Source organism: Oreochromis niloticus, linkage group LG22 (assembly GCF_001858045.2).
Source record: "Oreochromis niloticus isolate F11D_XX linkage group LG22, O_niloticus_UMD_NMBU, whole genome shotgun sequence".
In the NCBI taxonomy this organism is placed as follows: Eukaryota; Metazoa; Chordata; class Actinopteri; order Cichliformes; family Cichlidae; genus Oreochromis; species Oreochromis niloticus.
The window spans coordinates 37,802,289-37,822,794 of NC_031985.2; the positions used below are offsets into that span (position 1 = coordinate 37,802,289).

At 41.4% G+C, this 20,506-nt stretch overlaps 2 protein-coding genes across 3 annotated transcripts in view; both read right to left on the minus strand.

Moving 5' to 3' along the window:
* Window positions 1–643: 643 nt before the first annotated feature.
* Window positions 644–17,597, minus strand: sh3bp5lb (SH3-binding domain protein 5-like, b). 2 transcript variants are annotated; one of them, XM_005463610.3, is made up of 6 exons: window positions 17,035–17,597; window positions 16,762–16,824; window positions 9,494–9,622; window positions 5,081–5,242; window positions 4,323–4,496; window positions 644–3,320 (listed from the first exon to the last, which is right to left on the minus strand). In XM_005463610.3, exons 1-6 carry the CDS (start codon window positions 17,248–17,250, stop codon window positions 2,706–2,708), a joined length of 1,359 nt encoding a protein of 452 aa, XP_005463667.1. In that variant the 5' UTR covers window positions 17,251–17,597; the 3' UTR covers window positions 644–2,705. The 2 variants fall into 2 exon arrangements, with proteins under 2 accessions (XP_005463667.1, XP_025757889.1); XM_025902104.1 differs by lacking the exons at window positions 16,762–16,824; window positions 17,035–17,597 and adding an exon at window positions 14,356–14,975.
* Window positions 17,598–18,165: 568 nt separating this feature from the next.
* The window catches only part of gtf2h4 (general transcription factor IIH, polypeptide 4), a 29,946-nt gene continuing 27,605 nt past the window's right edge, over window positions 18,166–20,506 (minus strand). The window contains exon 14 of the mRNA XM_005463611.4: window positions 18,166–20,142. Coding sequence (XP_005463668.1) covers window positions 20,032–20,142 — 111 coding nt within the window. The 3' untranslated portion in view covers window positions 18,166–20,031. The remainder of the gene's footprint in view (window positions 20,143–20,506) is intronic.

Genomic DNA, 20,506 nt, shown 5'->3' on the forward strand with positions numbered 1-20,506 from the left:
GCATGAAAGAGCCTCAGTACTATTCAGTTGAGGCAGACAATCTGGTGGCAACTGGGTGCTGAAGCTGGTCCTTAAAATGGTTAAAGAGGCTGATGAGCAACAGGTGAGCTAGCTGAAGAGCAGGAACCCAAGACTTCACCCATAGGTAGCTCCACAACCTGTCTGACTTAAACTGGAATCAGAGTATTAAAGCAAAAACAAACCAGTGCAAGACTATCACAGTTTTGTTTTAGGCTCCATTTTGGGTTTTCTACAGGCAAGCCCAGGGTTGGGATGTGGGTTCAGTGTAGGCTAGCCCATGTGGGGCACAAAGTAAGGGCGCCCAGTGTGGTTTTCTGCCCAGTGTGGGCCCACATGTTTACTGGCATGTTATTTATAATAAGGAAACATCATACAGGAAAATGTGGCTTTTGTGGAAAATATGAAAACAGAATATCTTTTATTATGCTCTCAGAAATACGAAGCTGTAGTTTGAAGTGAATGATTCAAACCTTCAGTAAAATAGAAGTTAAACAGGATCTTACTGATATACTGCAAATAAACTCAAGAAGCAAAGATGTCAGACCATATTCCGTTTTCTAATTGGACCTATGACATGATATGAGATGTTTTGGGGTTTGTTTGTTTGCTTGGTTTTTGGAAGGGGGGGGGGGGGGGGGGGGGGGTACTTTTTGATTTTTTTTTACTGGTTTGAGCTTGGGAGGAAAGATGAATCCCTGGGTCAGTGGACCAGATGGGCAGCCCAATGTGAGTCCCAGTCCCAGAAAACTGCTGGATCTTTGTTGCACATTGTGCTGCTAGCTAGACTGTATGCAAATGTGTGTGCTAATAATTGAGGAACTGATAATAATGGATTGCATTTATAGAGCTACAAGATGAGCTTCCCAACCCCCTAAACCACGGATGATAGAAATGCTGCATTTGAAAATACACATTATTTCCTTTATGCTCGCTTATCTTCTATAGAGCTGGCTAGATACTGGAGTACAGTAACAGTTTAGGCTCTTTCATCTCTTTTTATGCGATATCCGCGGGTGATTAACACACATACAAGACTGCCTTTTTAGCCTCAAATTGGTTTGATGTTTAAAGGCCCGCAGTGACATGAAATAATAACTCCCCTCAAATGTCTTGAAAATGCAATGAATAGAAAGTAACAGATATTTGTTTAAAAATGCAGCGATTAAAAGTAAAAAGTTGTCAGAAAAATACTCGAGTAAAATACAGATACTGTACTTAAGAAGATTTTTCAGGTGACAAAGTGTTTGTACTTCCCACCTCTGGCAGTTGCTGAACTCAAGGACAGAATGAGGCTCATTATCTTTTTAAAATTAGATGTTTATTTTAGCAGCACTGGGTTAGGGTTAGGATACTGGATTGGTTAATGTACAATTCACAAAGTTCACGGCACAGATGGAGGACGTATTCCATATACAATAGCGCTAAATGTTCCACCCTATGAAATTATGCTATGATATATTTTATAAATATTTTTACGGAACGCTGACCCTAACTGCACCCTACAGTGTGCCTCTTTGCCCTGAAACCACTGCTTGCTTCAGTGTGGTTGATGTTGCTCTTACTTTGGCAGCACTTCAAAAATAGAAGTGAAAGATTCTCTTTCAGTCTCATGAGAAGATACAAATCTGTAAACTCAAATATGTAGCACCGCCTGCTATGGTGACCATTGTGAATAAGGGAGTAGCTGAAATCAGTTTTAAGATAGAATACATATGTCCATACAAATGCCATATCAGAGCATGTGGCTCAAAAAAGACCCATAGTTTACAGACTTATTTTGTCTTCCACAGACAATGCAGTTTTGTGTCCACTTTCTTTCTTCAGAATTGAGGATTATTACAGTTTCCATTTTTCCAGATAGGTTGGTTCACGTCATGCTGCCAGTTTGTGTCCAACCCATGTGTGACTGCTCATGTTTCTTATCACACTCTGCATGATTCTACATCAGGAAAGTTTGCAGAGTGAATTCACTTTTATTGCTCTTAAAGACCATACTCACTTGCAGAAGCAGGCACAGCAACTGGTGGACACCACAGGCAAGTTGTTATGATTATTTCCTGGTCTGCTTGGAGGCACTTGGAAGATGCATGTACAGCTTTTTTCCCTTGCAGCATAATCATTGTAGAGTGGTCAAATTGGAGGGTACATATGCGTATGTCTTTACAAAGCCTTGCATTCATCCTCTGATGGCACAAATTTATGTTACCCAGACCCAAGGGCACCCTTGCAAACTTGTAAATGCAGAAAGTATAACAGGTGCTTCAGACCATCCTTAGAGCAAATACGAGCTGATAGCATGCTAACAATGGGAATGCCAAAACCAGGTGCACAAATTAAATACAAGTATGTGTTTAAACTGTTGTTAAAAGCCTGTTTGTACTTTGCAATAACTTTTTTTCCTCAACTGTTTAGCAACAGATTGGATCAGACTCACTGTGCAGGGCTGCTCCACTGGATTAATGTTGTCACACAAAGATTAATTAGTGTGCAGCTGATGTACTTGTTAATCAACCCACCTTTTCCTAACTTTGTCAATCACTGTCAGCGCCTGCATTTCACATTCTTGTCAGCTTGTTTGGCACCTTTCAGTCAGAGATATTTCAGATTCTCTCAAGTTCTTCTATGATCCCTCAGCCTAATCACCACGATCATCACCATCACAACGTTCCTCCTCCTGCTTGATATCATAGACTAACACTTCTGTGGTGCTGCTTAACAAAACTCTCCTGTTTCTCTTTATTAACAGCTCCTTTCTCCTGGTGAACAAGCTCCTGCTGAGGCCCTTCAGTCACCATCTCCCTGCTGACTGGCTTGTCATTAGACTTGCTGTGGTGGTCCCACTCTTCACCCAGCACACTCCCAGCATCACTCAGGTCACCCAAATGCTCCACCGAGTCACACTTTTCCAGGTCAGAGGCGATGGTTTGAAGGCTGATAACCGACATGCAGTCTGAGCCAACCTGCTCTGCCTCCAGTTGCTCCCTCTGGCCCCAGCCACTCTCTCGGTGCCTCTCTACCCACAGTCTGGTTTTCTCACCATCTGCCCAATCGCTTTCAATAGTGTCGACTCCCACACAGCTACTGTCACGAATTCCAGCGGCAGTTCTGACCTCAGCTTCAGCACCTACAGGGGAGCTCCGACCCCCACAGATGGCAGGATGCCCCCTGCTAGCTCTGGTTCGCCCCCTCTGTGCATGGATCTGCTCACTGATCTGCTCCAGGTTCCGCAGGGCCACGGAGTAACGCATTTTTACTTTTGCCACTTGCTCCTCTAGCTGTACGACTTTAGCCTTATGCTCCTGCAAAAAAGGTTACAGCAAGTTTGGAAGGCTCACGATGACACATTCAAACATCTCTACACTCCAATTAATTACACCTGGGTTAAAACAATGAGATATTACATAAATGCAGCTTCTTATACCATGAATGCAAGCCTTATCATTAGTTAGTAATTTTCCAGTATAAAGAATTTCACTATTCACTGGACATTTTGTCAGTGATATTTTACACAGTAAATAATTTTGTGACCGCCTGGGTGCAGTGGACCAAACAGAAAAGACGTCGTTATACGAATTTACTACTTTGAAGGTTATTTACACCTAGACAAACAGGTACACAATAGGTTGATCTTTTGTATTTGAAGTAGAACTGGCTTAAGATGTGAAAAGTATAGCACAGATGGTAAATCAATTGGTTCTTATATAGCGCTTTTCTACTTTGAGCACTCAAAGCGCTTTACACAACTTGTACATTCACCCATTTGCACAAGCACTTTTTCCCACACTGTTTCTAAGTGCTTCCTATCTAACGTTCACACGCATTCATACTCCAATGGATGCGTCGGAGAGCAACATGGGGTTAGTATGCCTCACACAGACTACTTTTACAGACAATACATAAATAACTGCAAACTGCATTCTGATACTGTTGTGGGCACTATCTTGATTTCAAAAAGTTCAGATTTTTAACTGCAAGGACTGGGGGTGAGGAACTGCTAACACTTCTAATGCAATTATTTTTTGTTAAATTTGTAATATGTACGGCAACCACATTCATATAAAGGATTTGCTGCTTCTACAACAGCGAGTATTATCTGTTTGTGTTTAACTGAAAAGGTAAACTTGCAATGCAAAATCAGCTCCTGCATTCTCAGTGACTGACACAGGGATTTTTGGAGTAACTGGAATAACATTTCTTGTCTGCTTTGATAAAGTGTATTACAGCTGACTGGCAAATCACTGAGATCATTCATGACTAACGAATAACTCAAAAGATATGTTTAAATTAATGACGGTACATACCTCCAAAATGTGATTGAACTGAGCCTTGAGTTCAAAGTAAGGCTTGGACTTGAGAATTACTTTCTTCAGGGCTTTCTGGAGAGTCTGGACTCGAGCTTCAGCATCCTGGCACAGTTGGGTGACTCGCTGGTGCTCTCGCTCACTGCGAAGGCGCTCTTCCTCCGCCTCATTCACCTGACAGCACAAAAACCATGACTAAGAGTAGGAACACTGGATGGACACTTAGATCACACTTTAACTTCTGCCCAGATCCCAACTTGGCACTGATATAAGCAGACATGCTTCATTTTCAGTTGTCACAGTTATAAAAGTTTTGACTAATAACATTAAAATGGTTTGTATTTAAATATTCAGCGACCATCAAATTATAACTCTAGTCAGAAAAAGTTGGGGTGTAAATGTAAATAATCTGGAGGCCTTTATTTAATGGGAAATGAGACAAAACAAAGATATATTTGTAACCATTACTATTAATGATTGTGTATTTGTTTTTTATAAAGAACAACAGACAAACAACCACCTGAACGTTTTCATATATGTGGAAATAGGGATGCAGCCACAGTCTCAGCTCCCTGAACTGTTGTAGCTGTTTTGGTCTGTAGTAATGTAGTAAGGTTTCTAGTCCCTTGGGAAGGTTCCTGTATTGGAGATTTATTTTTGGTGACCTTTTGTTCAGAAAGAATTATCTATAGCGCACTGATTTTAATTGTATAAACGGCACAACAACACTACCATCAGCAAGAGGCAGAAGTGTGTACCTTGGCGGTGGCATGGTTAAGCATCTCCTGCCAGGTTGGGTCCATGGTGTTCTTGTCAGCCAAAAGACCTTGCTCTGCCACATACACCATCTCTCTGGCAGCAGTGTGCATGGACACAGCCCTCTCATATCTCAGAGCTGCCTTCTGGGTCTCCTGTTGGGCCTAAAGGAATAGACAGCAGCTATTAAAACACAGAAAAGAGATGCATATTCGAACATACATGCATAGAGATAGTCTTTTCAGCATTCGAGCTATGATTTGATTTTTTCCATATTAGTAACTTAGAGACTCTGTTTACATCAATTCATATAATTTCATTACTGTAGACAGATACCACATCAATTTAAATGGCTTTGGACCCTGCACAGTACTTTTGAGTGTTCAGTTTTTACTTTTTTTTTTACTTTTACTTTTTAGTTTTCAAAAACAGAAATTAAAAAAGGATAATTATGGATGTTGCCAAAATATGTGCAGCAAGGTAGGCAGAGAGTACATAATAGAAAAAATAAGTTATTTGAGAATATTTTTTTTAACCCTCGGGAGTAGAGTGTGCAGTAAAATGCCCCTCTGCGCTCAGTGACCCGACTCTGTAACTTTGTGTCGTGTTTCCACTCTGCGACTTGATGTGGAGTGCTGGACATACATCTAACTTCCATCCATAGATCCCCAGTAGACGCGCAGAGCTCCACAGTGCTCATCGGAATCCAAATTAAAGCTGAAAAAGACATAGTCAGCATCGTATCCTTCCCTATTTATAGCTACAGCTGTAAACAAAGTTTCTTCTGTTTTAGTGGACTTTGGGGTGAAAATGTCCCAGAACCATTGAGAGCTCAATTTGACAATAACAGATAACAGATATCAAATAACAGATTTCTGGTTGAAATGAAGCTTCCAATTATTCCTCAGACCTAAAGTCTAATTTTTATCATGTGGGAAAAGCTGAGTATTTTCTTAGTTGTGAGATTTGATTACAATATGATTCCAGTGGTCCCTCACTATAACGTGGTTCACCTTTCGCGGCCTCGCTCTTTCGCAGATTTTTTTGTGTGCAATTTTTCTTTTTTTTTTCCCTTTTTTTTCTTTACAACGCATTGTGTTCTGCGTCCTGATTGGCTGTAGACCACTGTCAATAAATCTCATGCTGTGTCTCCTGTACAGTACAGAAAGTGTTCAGCTTGTCAAATTCACATAAATCTTCTATCCTAGCAGTGTGACTCTGAAGTGCTGCACTGTATGTTTGTAAGTTTTCTCCCCAACAAACAACAATGTCGACGAGACGTCGTCACCTGCGGGTGACTTTGGTTTCATTCTATAATGCTGAACTTATTCTTCTTCGAAGGTTTGAACTTTGAGAGTGTTTAAACAAGAGAATGAAAAGTGTGAAAATGTTCATGCCTGTCTGAGAAAAGTGTATAAAGTGTGTAGTGAGGGGTTTTACAGCCTTAAAACATCTATAATAATTGTAAAAAATAAAGTTGGCTACCTCGCGGATTTCACTTGTCGCGGGTTATTTTTAGAACGTAACTCCCGCGATAAACGAGGGACCCCACTGTACTACAAAAGTGGATTTTTATTGATGTCAGCCACTTCCTCCATGTGTCGATGGTAAATCCGATGCAGGGGCCTGGTCCGTGATACTTCCTCATCATCTGTCTTCAGCTGCCCAAGGAACTCTGGAGCAGCTCAACTCTGGGGCCATTTTCCTGACACTCACTAATCCTCACCCTCCATAGCTCACAGATCTCAGGGTGCTGGACTTCAGTGGAGACCTCAGTGAGTTGTTCTTGGTACCTGTCCTCACTGTGGAATCTGTCTCCTCCTGTGTGTATTATTCCAGCTTGGTATCTGATGACTTTTAAGCAGAGGTGGCAAAAGTACAGACTTCTTTTCTTAAGTACAAGTACAGATGCCTGTGTTGAAAAATAAATAAAAGTACTGAAGCAACGTTTTTACTCAAGTAAAACTGAGAAAGAACAGGCTCTGAAATGTACTCAAAGTAAGTAAGTAAAAAGTAGCTTCTTGAAAACCGGTTTTACACAAAGGTACCTGAACATTGTGCAACATTAATACTATAATAAAATAATATTAGTACATGAGAATACAAATTCTTGAATCAAAATTCTGAAGTACTGAGTTTTAATCTGCCGTAGGACACATGCGGTGAAGGATCATTTGAAAAAACGTTGTGTTGCCTACATTGTAGAGGGGGACTTCACCTCCTGACCTAAACAGTAAAACTAGCACAGTCAGGGGTTACAGTGGGATTCAGCAGGTGGGGGAACCCTAACATCTGTGTTGTGTCTCAGCACTAGGGATGGGTATCGAAACCCGGTTCTTGTTGAGAACCGGTTCCCACTGTTTCAGTTCCTTGGAATTGTTTGCCATTTTTGCAAACGATTCCCGTATCGATCCCAGTCGCCCCGAATGACGTCACCACGTTGCGGAGCGTCATTTACCTGGCAGGGCGCCTAAGCGGCTCAAACGCTCAAAGGTTTGGTTATACTTTACGAGAACGGATGACAACAGGGGAACCTGCAATACTTGCAAAGTAGATATTTCATTTAAAGGAGGAAACACTACGAATATGCAAAAGCATTTGCTCACAAAACACGCGATGACCTTAAATGAATGTCGTGTTTTAAATTCCGCTCCGGACTCGTGAATCTCAACCCAGCAGCAGCGGTAACGTTTGCACGTCCTCTCCCGTTAATGCGGCAGGTAAATAATCAGCTAACAGTGCATATTATGTTAGCGCGATCTGCCTTAGTACAAAACCTGCCATTACTGTGCATTTAGGTGACCATGATGAGACAGACAGAGTCTGGCTGGCAGTTCTCGCTACAGTCTACCGGTAGCGTCTCCTTTCAGGCCAGGATAGACGAATGTCACTGAGCAGTGACTAAGTTTGTGGTCAAAGGCTTGCACACATTTGCCACAGCAGATGCACCCGATTTTCAGTAAGTGAATGTGTTTAATTGTAGGCAGTGACATTACTGGATATTCTTGTGTAATTGCTACAGAATAATTTATGTTATACTTTGTTATTGCTACAGAAGAATATTTATTTTATCATTTTACATTTACAATTTTTTTTCCTGGGGACCCTGTGACACCCCATTGAAGAGCCGTAGGCTGTGGATCGCTTAAGATCTCACTGTTGGGTTTGTAAGGCCATGTTACTCCTAAATTTCTATCTTGTTCAAAGAGAAGATATAAAACAAAGTTCTAAGCTAATCGACCTTAGTGTTCTCCTTTTTTAATAAGAATCGATAAGAGAATCGATAAAGAATCGAATCGTTAAACAGAATCGAAAATGGAATCGCAATCGTGAAAATCTTATCAATACCCATCCCTACTCAGCACGGGGACAAAAATCACAACTCAAAGAAATTTCTAACATGAGCTTCAGTAGATTTAGTGTACAGGCTTTGATCAGCTGAGCTGCTGCTCGTTGTGGATGTACACAACAATGTAAGCAGATCTTTTACAGCTATCTTCGCTGGTTTCCATTTCCTACACTGACATTATGCTGTACAATGTCTTTATATTAGACTGAATACAGTTGGTATAAAGTCAGAATTCAGTGAGTTAATCCAACCATCATCATCTTAATTGTAAATCAGTCTACTACACTTGATGTAAAACCAACACTGACCACTGACACTGTGCACCACTCCAGCTTTACAGTAACTTCACTGCAGTTTGACAAGCTAACGTCTTTATCCCATACAGAGTACAGAGTATTTTCATGCAACATTTGAATAACACAAAGTTAGTATAACCTGGTTGGTTTTGAAGTAATGTCCAATATGAGATTAAAAATACATGTACATTGCAAATCAGATTTTCAGGCTTTACTGAGCTGGCCTGCCTTTAAATCTAACCTCTCTGCTTCCCTTCCTGTCTTTTCTTACATCTTTCTCCATCTCAAAGTTCTTACACTCTTTTCCCTCCTTGGAAATACAGCAGCTATCAACACACTGACGCACAATTATCTCTTTGAAGAAATAAAGAACTGCATCGAACTCTAGCTCCCTCCAGGGCACAGCTGCATTTTTTTCCCAACCTGTTCCTACAGCCTGTTTTTCAACTGGGACCTGGACTGGCAGTGTCCTTCACCATCCTGTGGGCAGGTCGTTGTAGCTCTTCTTGACTGAGCCCAGCCCCATGGCCTCAAGCCCAACCAGCCCAACCACCTCTTGAACTCCAAGCCTCGGCAACCGTGTTCCAGATTGGGTAACCTGTACCCACCTTTTGAATATTTTGCCCACGTCATCGATTTTTATCAACTTAAACACCATAAAATAAAATTTTAAACAAGGACTGCATATTTTGTGCTTGGCAGCTCTAATGAACTGCTAACTGATTGCACATATCTCACTCTGCTGACTTGTGAGCAGTAGAAACACATACCTCTTTGGCAAGTCTGCGAGCTTCATAATAAGGCCTTGCTTTGTCAATGCACGCACCGAGCTGGGAGCCCTGGGCATTGAGCTTCCTGGCAGAATCAGTCAGAATCCTCCTGTAGCTCGACCTGGCGTCCTGAGTAGCACACACATAAGATTGCACATTACATTACATACTGTGAGTCTTGACACGACTCACTGTGGCATCTGAAGCTGTGACAGGAAGACAGGAGTCAAGTGTACAAACACTTTAAGTAGGTTAAGTAGGCACCGGAGAAGGGAAAAAGGGGTTATTGTTATATTCATGACCTACATTCTAAGTTCTGTGAGTGACATTCAATATATTGCTTAAACAAACACCACTTTACTAAAAACTTCACCTCAGTTTAGAAACACAGCATAGCAGCTAGCGTACATGTAACACATCACAGATAATGGTCAAAGATGCACTTGCTTTTGAACCATGAGCATTTTCAATGTACTTCTGCTATGCTCATAGATTTTCTTTGGATACGTTACTGGAATATATCAGCATGTGCACCCACAGAATTCAGATTAAGACATTGTGGAAGCAAAAAAGAAATATGTGGTCTAAAAAGTTCTGTAGTAGAGCTTTTCCTACCTTAAAATAAGAGAATTTATAGTTTCTTATGAAAAAACAACATCCAGCAGTAATCATAGCACGCTTCATTTTAGCACTTCTTTAAATGTTTCTAATTAGTGTTTAATCAAGCAGTGATCACAGCTTCATAAATGGAATGCAGCTGGAGATTAAAATTATGCCTACGGGACAAAAAACGTATTAAATTACTTGGCAAGGGAAAACGAGACAGACAAAACAGTTTTAAATGAGTGTTACAAAGGTTATGGTGTGCAAAGGGTATGTGGAGTTTCAGCCACTCAACCATGCAAGACTTCTGTCTCCTGATCTTTAATGTTTTCTTCACCATTGCAACGACCATCTAAGTAAACGTGACAAATACGCAAAATATGAGACAAATATGAGATCCATAAGTGGCCAGTGATATGCTATTCCTGCAGTTGTGGTGTACTGCGATGCCTCAGTAGTCAGCTGATTTATCTAAGGGCTTTGACAGGAAGCTGTTCAGCTGGTCAGCACTGTTCTCAGATCTTAAGCCAGTGCTGTTAGAAGGTCAGTCTCATTACTACTGACCTGTAAACAACTTAGGAAACGAGTTTATGTAAGCTGTCACACTGCACGTTCAATGATCTGTTTTTACACTGTGCATGATTTACAGCCACACAAATATCTCAAGAGTCAGGATCACTTAAGTTTATCCTTCTTGTGCTTTTAAGTTCAAAGGCTATTTTGCTAGAGTTACTTTTGCAACACTTTGTTTATTCACTCATTTAAATAAGCACAGACTGTGTGGGCAGTTTAATTTCTCCGTATGTGTAATAATGCCACTGTGTTCTCACATGTCGTGCCTCTCAGGGTCCTCTATTGTCTGTGTTAAACTGTGTGACTGTTCTGCCCTTGTGCAAATTTCAAACAATTAAAACATTGTTTAAACAATGCATCATCTGTTGCTTAGGGTTGGCTAACCACAGGAGGCAGCTGCACTGTTTTTTAAACTGGGAGTCCTGAAATGGCATTCGTGGTGCAGTTTTGGCACTATGTTTAAGCAGATTCAAAGCCACCACTGAATCATTACAAAAGGCCTGCATGGATCTACAGATTGATATTCATTTCTTCGACACTCTGAGATCAATTTGAGCACTTTGAAAAATCTGCAGTGAGTGTGTGCTCTTCATAGAAAGATCAACTACAGGATACCAAGAGGTGCAAAGTGTTTGCAGATAAAGACACAGAGCACAAAGTCACTTGGCTGCTTAGACGACAGACTGGCTGCACAGCAATCATGAAAAGTTTAGAAACTTATTGAACATTAAATCTCAGGCTGTGAACACTGTTCATAAACCTGCTAATGCAATACTACCCCAGTGATTAACAGCAGAACTGACATAACCCAGTTTGATGCTTTCTTCACAGTAAATAAGTCTCATTTTATTGAAACACGGTATGCAAATAATGCTTTTAAAGATTTTCACAGATTAAAAATCGATTCAGGATTTTAATGAATTGATATCACATTATTCAAGCTAAAATCGATTTTAATCTGAAAATCGATAATCAAAACCCACCCCTAGCACACACACACTGAATTATAAAATGACTTTTTTCTAGTTCTTGTTTCGCTGACCTAGGCTACTTGTAACTTCTTTTCATATCCAGAAAGAAAGAAAGAGGTGTCCAGAAGAGAAAAAGAGGGTAAAAGAGGGCATGGTAATGCCGACAGTCGTGGGGTCACAGCCATGTTTCTGGACGCCGTTTCCCCCTCACTGGAACCATTCACCGGTGAGCTGGGACAGTGTAGGGGTTTACTGCTACAATGCTTGTTAGCTTTCGGTCGCTCGTCGCCCTCCTTCCCCAAGGACACCACAAAGCTTCCTATGTGGTTAGCTTACTGGGGGGGAAAGCGCTGGCGTGGACTTAAGTCTTTTTCACGTTCTGAACCAAATGATGTTTTTTAGAATGAGTTGAAGAGGACTTTCACTCACCCCATGTCTGAGGACACTTCCACAAGGAAATTATTAAATCTCCGCCAAGGTAACCGCAACGCAGCAGAATTTGTGGTCGAGTTCCGGACTGTCGCAGCCAAACCAGGGTGGCCCAAATAAATGTCTCAGCTGTTTTTCTTCAAGCTTTGAATGCCACCTCGGGGTGAGCAGAACCATATCTCTCCTCAGACGCCGTTTCTGGAGGGACACGTTGGAGAAGGACATCAGGCAGTATGTTGTAGCATGTGCCACCTCTGGAGCAAACGTAGCACTCGACGAGTGTCAGCCAAAAATCTCAATTAAGTGATGGACAAGGCCAGTAATATCCTGGGAATGGAGTTGGACCTTAAGACGGTGATGTTGTCCAAGATACCTCCCACCCACTCCATGGCGTGCTGGCTAGTCACAGGAGCACGATCAGTGATACATTACCCTGAAAGTCGGAGGAAATCAATTCTTGCTCCAGAGAGTATCAGGCCCCATATTAGACAACATCCGGGTCCTTTCTCATCCATGGTAAAAGATACTTCTTGGGTTAATTTTTGATAATTTTCTGTTTTTTGATGCTCATATCAAGTCTGTGACCCGCTCCTGCTTTTTTCATTTAAGAAATATTGCTAAACCCAGGACTATTGTCTCCAAAGGTGAAATGGAGATGCCTGTTCGTGCCTCCATCTCCTCCTGATTAGATTATTGTAATGTTTTCTTCTCCTGTCTGTCAAAGTTTTCTTTAAATCACCTTCAAGCGGTCCAAAATGCTGCACCAAGGCTTTTAACCCACAGTCATAAATTCTCTCGTATCAGTCCATTGTTAAAGTGCTTGCACTGGCTTCCGGCTGGGTGCAGCGGAAGCCATATACATTTAATTTGTATAATATACTAGGTTATTTCTAATTGTGCTATTTGTATATATTACATTTTTTTTTTTTTTTTTCACTTTTTAATATATTTTATTACTTAATTCAGTTACTTTTCTTACTGTTTTGGAGCAACTGTGACCACATCATTTCCGCAGGCATTAATAAAGTATTCTGATTCTCACTCAGGTAACCAGAAAACTGGCTCCTCGTTACATAGGTCCATACGAGATGGACTCAGTGATCAACTGTCAGACTCAGGTCGCCCCCGACACTATGCAGTCATCCCACTTTTCGTGTCTCACAAATCAAGCCGGTGCAGTCCAGAACATTGCGCTCTCTGTGTTTCCAGTTTGCACACTTGGATCATCATTGGCTAAGCTCTATTAGGAACCGACTTTCTCTGACGCTGGTCCTCCTCCCTCCCTCACTGCTTGCCTGCAACTTACCTGTCAGTTGCTGCTGCCCTTACCTCTTGGCCTCCTGGAGTACTATGGATCTCACCTGCCTGGCCTCCTATTCGCTACCACATACCTCCACTCTGGAAAAGGAGCAGACAGGTCGGACATCCTATTCAACTCATTGCATCACTCAGCCACTCACCCTGAGAACCACCCTGCCCTCTTGCCTTGCTTCGTCCTGCAAACCAGTAAGCAAACCTTCTTTACTCACCTTCACGCTCTGTGAATAACACATCTCTCTCTCTGTTCCAGTAGCTCTCGCTCACTTTGACCTTAGTGATACCTGTGTTAAATTAAGTTTTTTAAAAAATGAAACGTCAACTTTCAGGTCCAACCTGCACACAGCAGCTGCTCGGCCTTGACAGACAGACAGACAGACAGACAATGCTCAAAGAGCAGTGGAGGAAAACAGAAGACAGTCATAATAGAGACAGCAGCAGGTGTGTGTTTGTGTGAGGACAGTCTGAATATGCCCCAGTGAAAGCAAAAACATAGAGCTGTTTCGGGTTTTTATATCTTCCATTTATCATTAGCTATTTCAAGCAGTATTATGATTGTTACTCTCAGTTCAGACTTTTTATTTTTAAGCGAGGCATAATGCACTCTTCATAATGAAGCGTGTACAGTACATGCCCTCTATTTCCTTACACAAATTTGAATACACAAAACTGGATATTTAATTTAATTTTTTTTTTTTAAATTTGGCCTACACAGATGTAGAAAAAATGACTACATATAATATATAATAATAACTACATAACAAAGATGGTTGGGGGACCAGCAGTCTGTAACACCATAGTTCAGACCTGGTTAATACATGCTGAGGTGGGTGGTTGGTGATGGGTTTAGCTGTGGGCACGGTCAAAAACCAAACCTCAGGCCAGCACTGGCTTACCGCCAGTCAAAAGCAGCAGGCAACCTTCTGAGAATAGCAGCAGGCTGCTGCCATTACTATGGGAGCAGCATACCATTGGCCACTTTTGGATCTCATACTCCTGAAGATCCAACATCCTGGAGCGGGTGTCCTGGCCAAGGGAACCAAAATGTTCCCCACTTCAAGAAACACAGTAAAGCCAGCCCTCACTATATAATAGGCATTACAGTAACAGAAACTGAGACCAAAGTCCTGTAAAAGCGATCTTCGGTGCCTGTATGAATGAGTGTGAATATGACATGTTGCATAAAGCACTTTGAGTGCTCGAGTAGGTTAGAAAAGCGTTATAACCAGTCCATTCACCATATATTGTGTGTGTGCAGGAGACCAGATGGAATGGAAGCAAGGACAAGAGATTTAAACTGCTCTCCTATGGTGGATATAGGAAGGGTTAGTCTGGAAGAAGTGCATAAAAGCAGTGCTGTGGATATGAAGAGCGTGTCAGACAGCATCATGAGTTTGAAGCTGGAAGTCAAAGGGGTCATGTTGAATGTTTTCAGTGTGTATGTCCAACAGGTTGGATTTCAGTTAGAACAGAGGTTCCCAAAGTGTGGGGCCCGCCCCCTAGGGGGGACGCAGAGCCATTGCAGGGGGGGCGCGGTATGAAAAGAAAAAAAAAAAAAAAGAGCGCTTGGACACTGTGGACAGGTTTTTGACGGGGCTCCCACACAAACGCAAAGCAGGAGATGAAGCATCGCCAAATATGTTTCCAAACCAACTTCCTTCCAAGCCAAAGACAGGAAAATATGGTGAAGCATATCTTCCCTTTGGCTTCACCTGCACAAGTGCCAAGGTAGGTCTCCCCTGCAGAATTAGTTTCCCTGCGTCGGGAGCAGCGCTGGGCTCTCCAAATCACGGACAAACAGGATCCCACATTCTTGATTTTTAGTTCACAAACACTTCTTGTAATAACTAACTACTCCTGACATTTTGGACATGTTAGCTCTTTATGCAGTAAAGTTACAGCGGGATACAAATAATATCAGGCTGATCCTGCCGTAATTTGTTCCCCCGGTTCAAATCACGGACTAACAGTATCCCACAGCTGTTTATGTTTTTGAAACCATTTTGCACAGAGAGACATTTTTTGAAAAATGTATTGACAGCAATGTTGAAAATTATTACACAGGAAAAAAACAACTACACGTAAAATAATCACACCGTGACGCCTCTGCCTTTCTAAATGGAGGGACAGTAACTGCGTGTAAAACCTGAAGATAGAGACAAAATACTGTTACTGTTAATCTGACTATCTGCCATTCTGCAATTCATGTCATGTAAACAATAACGTGGCGCACAGCGTGACGTGAAAAGAGGCACATACCTTTGACGTTGCGTGACAAACTCTGTAATCCTCGTCCATACGTAAACGCAAAAAAGGAGTTTTAAATAATCTCCGTTTTCGGTGAATCGCAACGCCATTTACGTGTTGACGAAAGGCCCAAACGCATAGAAACAGCTGAGTTTTCAAAAATACCCGTGTAGGTGTGGACGCAGCGTAAAAGAGTTAGTAGTATATTTTATTACTACCTGTAATTTATTGCCGTTTACTTGTATTTGCTTAATCGTTTACTAAATGTTTGAGGTGTGAAATAAACCGCAATGGAGTTTGTAAACAAAATATGGGTGTGTGTGTTTGGAGGATGTGTTTGTGCGGGGGGCGCGAACATTTTTCTTGTAAAACAAAGGGGGGCCTGGCAAAAAAAGTTTGGGAACCACTGAGTTAGAAGAGAAAGGAATTTGGAAGTGAGATGGATGAAGGGGTGGAGTGTGTCCCCAAGACTGAGAGATTGGTGATTGAAGCAGACTTGAGTGGACTGGTAGATGAAGGTAACACAATTGATGAGGAGGTGTTGGATTGGAGAGTAATGGAGAAGGACAGATGGCAGTGGATTTTGCCAAAAGGATGGAAATAATGGCTGCGGTGAACACATATTTCAAGAAGAGGGAGGAACACAGGATGATTTATAAGAGTGGAGAATACTACACATTGGACTACATCCTGTGGAGAAGGTGCAATCTGAAAGAGAAGATTGCTAGATGGAGAATGTACCTAGGGATCATCAGATGTTAGTCTGCAGGATGACTTTGGTCATCAAGAAGTGGAAGCGTGTGAAGTTAGAGGCAAGGAATAAATGCTGGAAGCTGAGGAAAAATGAATGTTTCGTCGTGATTCACCGTGTTAATATATCCACAGACTGAGTGACTCTTTGAGCACGTATACTGTTGATTTAAAGTGAAATGTATTCTTCATATTTATTATTTATTTCATGATATATTATGTCTTTAATATTGGGTAATGTTGAAATTACATTCACCTTAAGATCGCGTTTACTTTGCAATGGGGTCTCGGGTTTTGTTACCGTAATATATCTATATGAACAAAACGCAAAACTACGTGGGGGCTGGCGTGTCCGCAGGTTTACTGTGACTTCCTCACATCCAGCTGCAGCTCCAGCTTGTTGATCTCTTCGCTAGCTTGGTTGAGGTGCTCCAGCTCCTCCTGGAAACACAAAGGAAAGACGATGTGTTTTAAAAGCAGAATACAATCAGACAGCTGGAAATTGTTAGACAGGGGATGGGCTTGACCCAGGCGTCGGTCTGTGTCAGGAGCACATCGTTGCCATGTCTGCGTTTATCGTAGTTTTGTTTGGCTCAGGAAATATGACGCATTTGCTAATGCGGGGAGGGAAACTGTTATTTAGCAACATACCTGAATTCTTGGGTCTAATTCCTCCTCGTATTCCTCTCCGTTTTTAATCTGGCTGTTAGACTCTCCATCATTCCCACAGTCCGCTCCCACTTGCTTTCTCATCGCGGTTCTGCCGTCTCCGCCTTTCGCCTCTTCTCCCGGCGTCTCCTCCCGCAGACCGGCCGGGTTGGGGCTTCCTGCACGCTTCAGAGTTTCACGCGAGGTCCCAGGCTCCATGGGCGGCCCAATCGTTCGGCTGCTGTGTTATTTCTTTAACCTCCCGGTACAATAATGTGTCAGTTTTTAAGGCAGTGGAAAGTCGCCCCGCGTATACTCATACTTGGAGTACGAGTATGTGTACAAAATAGCGCCTGGCTAACCCCAGCCCAGCCAGTCACATTGCACCGACTATGGCACCCCACTACAGCCCACTCTTCCTCCTCCTGGTTTAATTCTTTTCACAATCGCAGTAATTTTTTAAAAAAAAAATTACATTCATATCATGATATTTAATATACATAGATATAATACTGGGTTAAATGTAGCTAATTTGGCTAACAATCTTTTGCGGGTTCAGAACCTGCAGTGAATACTGCAGATGGTGGGCTGCATTATATTTATAACACATGATGTTTATTACTCACGTGTTCATGTGGAGTTAAATCAGATGTCATATAACTGTACATGCTTTTATAGATCTTTTTAAGTTTCCATTGTAGCTCAAACATACAGGGGTCCAATAAGACAAACTGTGTCTGGAAAGAGCGAAAAATAAAGAATAAAGAAAAAAAATACCAATCTAATGTAATATCAGATTATACATGAACGAAAACCATCCATGGGCCCTTATATATGCAACGTAATCATCAGATTCTCCCTGAACAAACCTAAACCTTTAGATCAGATTGGGGCCATCACAGCCCTCTTTGTCAAATATCACCTTTACCTCAGAACATGGAAATTTGCTTTTGAACCACAGTCAGTTTGTGTTATTGTGTGTAGCAGAACATCTGTTTGTTGGTAGAATAAATATAGCGTTTACATACAGTCATCATGGACAGCCCTGTTAGGGTCCTTTTAGGTTTTTTCTTTTCCCAGGCTGAAATGATTGTACAACATACATTTTTAATGACTTTAAAAACAAGAATTGCAGAAACTTTAAGTTATTATTTATTTCCTCTAATCCACATTGACTCTAGAGTATACATAGCCAATATTTGGATACAGTACACTCACTTAAATATTTTAATATGTGGTTTTGCAATGTAATTTAAATTGACAAGCCGAGGCCTATTAACTTCTCGTTAGTGATCATGATTGACTAAAACTGGTAGTTTCATAAAATGATATGTTTAAAAGCACTCATTAGATTGAGCAATACTCTGATCTTCACCGAGTTCCTTGAACTTTCCCAGTGTTCCCTGAAGGAGAACTGCAGAGAAGTTGGGAAGGTCTCTTGGAACCATTTCTAATCAACTGCAGATTCTGAGATTATCAGTTCAAGCAACTGTACACAAGAACAACTTATTCTGGTATGTCACCACTTTGCCAAGCTCAAGAAGAAGACCTAAATTGTCATCCTCAGATGAGAAGGAAATAGTTTGGATGCTCAAGAGCAACTCAGGAACCACTAAGGCTCAATCCTGCCATGAACTGGAAACTGCTGAACATCAGCATCACTTTCTATAGTGAAGTCAGTTTTGCATCAACATGGACTGAGAGGCTACCAATCAAGAACACACCTTCAAACTGAAATTTACAGATGGCCACACGGACAAGCTAAATGCCTTCTGGAGAAAAGTTTACGGACAGACAAGAAAAAGATTGAGCTAATTGGCCACAATGACGAGGTATGTTTGGAAGAAGCAAAGGTGATGCTTTCAATCCCAAACCCGTTTTGGAGCGTATACAGGAGGTTAACATTAAGCTTCTGGATTGCCCTTCCCAAACCCCCAGACTTTGACCCCATAGAAAATTTGTGGGCTAAGTTTTAAAGTAGAGAGGAAACCAACTAATTTAAAGAACTCAACCAATTCTGCCAAGACGGGTTGTCCAATATCCAGAGGTGCCTGTATGTATACTTTTGACTGTGTGGATGAGAGAAAATTCAAACTTGTGCACCTCATTCTTGTTTTTGAGTCACTGAAGATGTGTGCTGTACAATCATTCCCACACCGCAAAAGAAACTATTAAAAGCCAAACGTTTCCATGATATTCTTGCTCATGAGGAGTGCATTTTCACTTCTCATGAGTTTCATTTACTCATACACATATATATATCTACACAGTGTTTTTATCTATGCCTAGGCTCCTCTAACATTTTCATTCAAGCACACTCACTCACTGGCACTATGGTGAACACATTGAAGGAAACTCAGGAGTTGCTATCCTCCCCAGCGAGGCGAGTTGGAGGCATCAGGGCTCAATCCATCAACTTTCCAACTGGTCCATGGCCTGGTCTAGCGAAATTCTAGTTAATCCTATCTGATACTTCAAACTGGGAGCTACCTCTACTGTCATCCACTATATTTTACTGAATATGGATGAGTACTTCAAACAGCAATTACTTAAAAGACACCATACTGTCCCGGTTAGACTTCCACAGTCACAAAAAAAGCTGCTCTAGTGGCAATATCAACATAAAGATAAGTGTCTGTTGTTTCAAGCAGGTATTATGTGAAGTTAATTCAAAACATTATTGTGAAAATATAATTCAACAACTTTTATTCTGAACCCAAAAATATAAAAGGCCACAATCCTTCTTACAGTGGATGTTCCACAGTACTTTGTAGTATTTAGAGTCCAAAGGGTGTCTTCAAGAACTCAGTAATCAAAACCTGATTCTGAGTATAGGATACACGCAGCTACTCAAAAAGGAAACCATGAGCAGAAACTGTTCAGTTTAATACTCAGATGCTAGCATGTTATAAAAAATACAAAGTCATCTTCACTTTCCTATCGTACTGACAACGGTGATGGTAGTGGAAAGCAAGAAAAGCCTCATTTCTCCTCCTCCGTTTACGTGTGAGATCGCTGTCGTTTCCAGAACCTCTTGACCTCGCTGTGTCCCTGTGGTGTCACCACCATCACTCTGTGGGCCACATCCTGCCACACCAGACAGCCCAGGCCCTGCACCAGAACACCTCCGTTAGACACCAGTAGGCTACAAAGACAGTCTTGGCATTTGATGAACAGAAAAGTCATTAAAAAGATGTCCATCTGCTGTAACTACAACATGTCAATCGCATGTAATGATATGAATGCATACAGTGAAAATATGGCACAACTTCACTGGCTCTTGTGCTATAACACCAATACAGGAGTTATGTTTAAGAAAATCTGTACTATTACAATTTGTTACAACGTTTTGTTGTACACCAGGACGTTCCATTATGAAGACATTATGAGCAGCAGGTACAAGCAATGCTGGAGACCTCAAAATCAAAGCAGCATATCCTAACTGAGGATCCTTAAAATTATTACACAATATATT